General features: G+C 36.5%; 1 protein-coding gene across 1 annotated transcript; it reads left to right on the plus strand.

Moving 5' to 3' along the window:
- msc (musculin (activated B-cell factor-1)) lies at positions 1 to 5,880 on the plus strand. Its single transcript, XM_084103438.1, has 2 exons — positions 1 to 703; positions 4,026 to 5,880. Exons 1-2 carry the CDS (start codon positions 296 to 298, stop codon positions 4,107 to 4,109), a joined length of 492 nt encoding a protein of 163 aa, XP_083959564.1. The 5' UTR covers positions 1 to 295; the 3' UTR covers positions 4,110 to 5,880.
- Positions 5,881 to 6,798: the final 918 nt, after the last annotated feature.

Here is a 6,798-nt window from a genome sequence, read left to right on the forward strand (position 1 = left end):
AGGACAAGCTCTGAGATGCTCAGTGAGAAGGGGGAATTGATATAGTCTGCTTTGTCTACATGACAATTTTTAATAACCTTTTACATTCAGGAAATGCTGAATGACTTTGAATGGTGATTATATGGCCTTGTTTTGATGTGCCTTTTCCCTGGGCTTCTTTTGAAGAGATTCGAAATCAAGGCAGCACCTGTTGCTTTGAATCTACAGCAAGAACGCTGAATATCACATACTATTGAAACAGGACTGCAGGTTTTTTCAAACTCAAGTTCCTTGCTCTGAAGCAGGTGCAGTCGTGATGTCCACAGGTTCGGTGAGTGATCCTGAAGACCTCCAGGAGCTGTCAATCACTCACACGGACACTCGTTCTCTGGAAGACTCAGAAGACGAGTTTGGTATCGATGACAGTTTGAAAGCAAAGACCAAACAACCTCGACCTGGTGCCAGCAACAACAAGCAACAAGTGAAGATGGGAAAGGATGGCAGACAGTCTCAGAGAAACGCAGCAAATGCCAGAGAGAGGGCACGCATGAGAGTTCTGAGTAAAGCGTTCTCTCGGCTGAAGACCAGCCTGCCGTGGGTACCGGCAGACACCAAACTGTCAAAGCTGGACACTCTGCGTCTGGCATCCAGCTATATATCTCACCTCAGACAGCTCTTACAAGAGGACAGATACCAGAACAGCTTTGTGCATCCTGTAAACTTGGTATGAGTGAGTGTTGTCTAAGTTTATGACCTGATTTTATATACTTCCATCTGGTTGAGAAGTTTTATTGTTAAGTATAATGTTTAACATATAATCTATACTACAATATATAAATATATAAAACATATACCACTAACAATTTTTTTTTTTTTTTGAAATGTACCATAATAGTATATAATTTTCTAAAGTACTGGGTTTTAAAGTATTTAGTATTTTATTTTGTATTATTAAATGTCAATAATACAATGTGTAAATAAACATAAAATAGTCATAAACATAAATAAATATGTAATAATAACAACAACGTAATAATAATTTAATAATTATAATAATTTAAAGTACAAAACTTAAATAACTTTATATTTTAGATATTGATAAAAAGTGCATACAGTATACTCTGTTGTCTGTATATGTATATATATATATATATATATATACAACAGTTTATAATTGAAAAATATATCATCTAAATGTAAGAATATTATTAAATATAAATAAATAATACTTATAAATAATTACTACAAATAATATAAAACAAATATATATATATATATATATATATGTATGTATGTATGTATGTATGTATGTATGTATGTATGTATGTATGTATATATATATATATATATATATATATACACATATATGTATGTATAGTGTTTTATTCTGTATTAAATATCAATAATAATATATTATAGCTGTCCTGTAGCTCAAATAGTAGCGCGTTGGTGCTTGCAACACCAAGGTCATGGGTTCGATTCCCAGGGTCAGCAAGAACTGATAAGAATGTAAATGTGTATCTTGAAATTCAATGTAAGTCGCTTTGGATAAAAGTGTCTGCCAAATGCATAAATGGAATATTTAAACAAATAGTGCAAATATACATAGGCCTTAATATAAATAATTAATACTTTTTTATTTTGCATACTTACAGTAACAGTAAATATGCTGTATTTAATATTTGTGTGTGTGTGTGTGTGTGTGTGTGTGTGTATGTGTGTGTATTTACTACCCCAGTTTCCAAAAAGTTGGGACATTTTGTAAAATGTAATAAAATCAAGAAACTGTGATTTGTTAATTTGTAAATATAAACAAATTTTTGATTTTGATGGCTGCAACACACTCCAAAAAAGTTGGGACAGAGGCATGTTTACAACTGTCACATCACCTTTTCTTTTAATTACACTTTTTAATCATTTGGGAATTGAGGATACTAATTGTTGCAGTTTTGCATATGGAATATTTGCCCAATCTCACCTGATTCAAGATGGCTGCTCAACAGTCCATGGTCATCGCTGTCTGATTTTCCTTTTCATGATGGACCATAGATTTTCAATAAGAGACAGATCTGGACTGCAGGCAGGCAGTCAAGCACATCCACTGTGTGGTGTATAGTGTCTAAGAAACCACTCTGTTCTGTGCACACACTGGATGAGTGATGCAGCGGCAGACCGTGTTAAGGGACAATGGTTTTTCAAAGTACTCCTGAGAACATGTGGCTATATTTAACAGAGTAGCATGATGGCTTCTCATGTAATGACAACAGAGGTCTCCTTCCTTACCCTACACGGACTGAGATTTCTATGGATTCCCTGAATCTTTTTACAATATTATCCATAGATGGTGAACGACCTAAATACTTTGCCATCTTGCATTGTGAAATTACATTTTTTTTAATTGAAATTAGGCAAAAAGTGGTAAGCCATGACCCATCTTTGTTTGCAAAGACTGAGGGATAATGTACACTACACCGTTTTCAACTAGAAACGTAAAACTTTTTATGCGTTTTGGCAGTTCATTTAGGCCCTGTTTACACGAGAACGCTCGCGGGTAAAAAACGTAAAAATATTTGATCAGATGTGCCTTTCGTTTAGACGGCGACAGCATTTTTGGGGCTTAAAAACGCAAAAAAGGGAAATCACCCCCCAGAGTGGAAATCTTAAAAACGCTCCACCGTCGCGTTCCCGTCTAAAGGGTAAAAACGCAAAAGTCTGCTAGACAGTGAAGGCACTGATCTGCTCACGGTGGCTCTCTCACATTGCCACCTAGCCGCCTGGAGTGCATACTACATCGAATTTCACAGACTTTTGCGTCACCATATGCACGCAGATTTCCCCCCATAACGCTCGTCTAAACGCAGAATAAAAAGTGATAACACAACGCCACTTTTGCGTTTTCTCTTCAGATCATTTCCGTGTAAACATAGCCTTACACGACAACTGCGTTTTGGGTGCCTGGAAACGCAAACTTTTGAAAACGTTGGCCCTGTTTACACGAGAACGCTCGCGGGTGAAAACGTTAAAATATTTTATCAGATGTGCCTTTCGTTTAGACTGCGACGGCGTTTTTGGGGCTTGAAAACGCAAAAAAGTGAAACCACCCCCCAGAGTGGAAATCTTAAAAACGCTCCACCGTCGCGTTTCCGTCTAAACGGTAAAAACGCAAAAGTCTGCTAGACAGTGAAGGCACCGATCAGTGCTTCACATTGCCACCTAGCCGCCTGGAGTGCATACTACATTGAATTTCACACACTTTTGCGTCACCGTATGCACGCAGATTTCACCCCCATAACGCTCGTCTAAACGCAGAATAAAAAGTGATCACTTTTGCGTTTTCTCTTCAGATCGTTTCCGTGTAAACGTAGCCAAAGTGCAAGTTTTTGAAAACGGTCTCCATGTAAACAACAAAAACGCGAATTTCTGAAAACAATGCACATGCACATGCGTATTACGTGTTCAGTCTATAGTGTTTCATCGCCATCTAATGGCCTGGCAGCAGAATACAGCGTTTTTAGCCGTTTTCATGGATCCGTGTGAATGGGAATCGTTTTGACAATGGTGTCGTCTGTACTTGGAAAAACGTCTATGTTTTAAGCATATCGTTGTCGTATAAACATACCCTGAGAGATGCTCCTTTTATACCCAATCATGATACCCTCACATGCTACCAATTCAACTGCTTATTGTGGACTGTTTCAAAAGAGTTATTCTATATTCTATATAATCTTTTCACTTTTATTGTTTTTGGAGTGTGTTGCAGCCAAAATGTGTTTATATTTACAAATTACAATTAATTTGGCCAGTGAAAAAAATGTGAGATTTTTTTCTTTGTACTTTTGTCCGTTAAATAAAGGTTAAAGAGAATGAACTAATCACACAATCTTGATTTTATTACATTTTACAATGTCCCAACTTTTCAGTTGGGGTTATATATAAAACTATTTACTGTTACTGTAATATGTAATGCAAATAATAATGTAAATAAATCTGCGTCTGATGGCATTTAACCAGCATGTGTGGCTGACTTGTTCATTCTTTTTCCACAGACCTGGCCTTTTGTGGTCTCGGCACGATCAGAGGACACCAAAGACATTTCAGCAGCGGTCAGACTATGTGGAGCTACAGCATAAACATCTGGCACCTCTCTGTCTTTTATCCCCCTCCATCTCTCTCTCTCTTTCTTTTTACTGTCTGTACTCATGCACTTCCTTTGAACTTACATCAATGGACATTATGCAATGAAGACAACTACATGTGGGACGTCGCCTACATGTAGTTAAACAGCAAAGTCATTGCACACAAATTTGTCTTTATAGCGTGATTATGTTATGTCTAGCAAACATAAGCCGATATAACTTTGTGTTTGATTTCTTTTTTGCTGTCTGTATGTAGATTAAAACTAACTTTTAAAGAAAAGATAAAAAGACCAAACTGCATGACCAGAAGCAAAGAAAATCACTATTACTGTTTTAAAGCGATAGCAATTTTTCTAATCACCCAGCAGACATTTAAAAATCATATTTTAACAGGATGTTTTCAACTTGTGGAATCACTCAATGATTGTCTACATCAACACCCTTGATGCAATAATCTTTTTATGTACCAGATGAAGTCATTTATATCACAGTATACGCCTGTTGATCAAGTGTATCTCATTTAATGTGTTGACTCATTTGTTCATCGGCATAGTTACGCTGTGATTCCGTTTGGAGAACTACACAATATTACACATAAACTATGTACCTTAATAGGAATACTTTGAGCAATGTACTAGTTAGCTAATTACATGTCATAAAGTCCACAATGTGTGAAGTTTATTAATACATAAAATAGCCTACGTGTCATGCCGTCCTATCCTATACAACTATAAAATACACAACTTAAAATGCAATATTTTCCAAATTGTTGAACCCAAATGTGAGCTTGTGTTGTGCCCATGTGCGCAGCGGTCATTAGAAAAGTGTGTAGTTTGAAGAGGAAGCTGACTTTTCATCACGTTTGTGGAGGACTGCAGCTGTCGAGCCATTAGTTTCCCAGAACGCTGAACTGGTCCCTTGAGGGAGTCTCACAGGAGATGAAGCACTTTGTCAGGCAAGGACAACTCAGAAACGGCTCTCACGTTCTCCACCGCTGCTAGGATGAGCGCTCTGGGGTTCACTGAGCTTACAATGAGGAAAGCATTATCTGACTGCTAAAACTCATGACTTCATAATCCACTGTGATTTGTCATCCTCTTCTACCTGGTAACCACCAGATAATACATCATTAAATCAGAATGGTACTGGAGTGTAAAAGTGGAATATAGTGTAATAGCATACACATTCAAAATAGTTATCTAGTGGTGACAGAGCATTCTGGACACGTGATACAGTAGTTCTCAACCAGGGGGGCACTAGGGGACCTCAGTAAATTAAAAAATAAATTTAAAAAAATAAATAAAAAACATTGTTTTAGCGACACCGGTGGCCGTTAAGCGAACTGCAGCCAGGAACTTGTTGCTGCTGGCACACGTGCACACGCAACTGAACGTGAGTGATGCTAGGCCCTGATATCCTACTTACTGCTAAGTTGTTTTTCGTTCTTCGCTTAAAAGTAAAAAGAAGTTGGAAATACCTTTTGCAGCAATATACTTTTAACGAACACCCAGACGCCACCCGAGCTGGTGACAGCGACGTTTTGAAGACTTATTAAATATGTGATGCGCGCGTTCCCTTTCAGAGTCTCAATAACACAACAAAACTGACAGCGCTGAGAAAACAGCAGTTAAGAAAGCATATGATTATAGAGATGTGGATATATTTGCACCAGCTCTGCAACTCGCCGGCATCATGTCGACAGATGAGGTAATTACAATTGCACAATGATTTTGATTTGATTATAAAGTAGCCTATATTTGAGACTATAGATCTGACCATGTGAGACTAGTTTGAATCCTTTTCTTTGCATGACACATTGACATTACAGTACAGAATTGCTCTTTCGGTATTATCTTTGAACATTCATTTCATGTCAATTTAATCTCTCGAGAGCGCGCGTAAATCACACGTCCCGAGTCCACATAAAATCAGTCTACAGGTTTTCATAAGTTGTTCACACATTAGCAAAAAAAAAAAAAAAAAAAAAAAAAAAAAAAAAAAACTAAATACATGAAAATTCTGACATGTATAGCCCCTTTAAATATGTAAAATGTTATATTAATTTAATTATATTAAAGTTGTTATATTAAGTTATATTAAAATAATAAATGCCACAAATACTAACTGCTATATTTGATTTTATTAAGCCCTCAATAATCTATCTAATCTGTCTATCTATCTATCTGATATCTCACTCAAATCAACCAAAAGATTGAAAAAACTATACATAAATAGACATTAAAAATACGAAGAAAAAAGTGACAAGGCTTACATTTTATTATTATTCTTCTACCTTCAGTTTTATTAAATGAACATTTTTATATAGCCAGCAGAGGTCGCCATTGATCCACAATACGCCTCAGCCACATCAAACTTTTGACACTCAAAGTTTTTGTATCTCATTTGAACCTTGATGTTTTCCTTGTTTACTCTGACTGATGAAAAAGTTATTTCAGTCAACGCTAAACTTAGCAAACTCCCTTTCTGTAGACCTATTGGTGTGTGTTTGTATTGGGAGCAGAAATGTCCAGCAGATTTAATTAAATTCTTGAAATACTCTGTATGTTTAGCCTTCCTTTTCTCAGGTGGAACACATTTTCATTAATATGGAGCTGTGTTTTTGTGTACCAAAAACACATTTCAGAGACAAAATTTCCATGAACAGGAAGGAACTGTAGGTCCA

This window comes from Abramis brama (genome assembly GCF_963993115.1).
Source record: "Abramis brama genome assembly, chromosome: 24".
NCBI lineage: Eukaryota > Metazoa > Chordata > Actinopteri > Cypriniformes > Leuciscidae > Abramis > Abramis brama.

Coding starts and splice junctions, on each gene's coding strand:
- msc (XM_084103438.1), top strand. CDS start 296: ATGTCCACAGGTTCGGTGAGTGATCCTGAAGACCTCCAGGAGCTGTCA. Junction 704..4,025: donor TTGTGCATCCTGTAAACTTG/GTATGAGTGAGT, acceptor CTTTTTCCACAG/ACCTGGCCTTTTGTGGTCTC.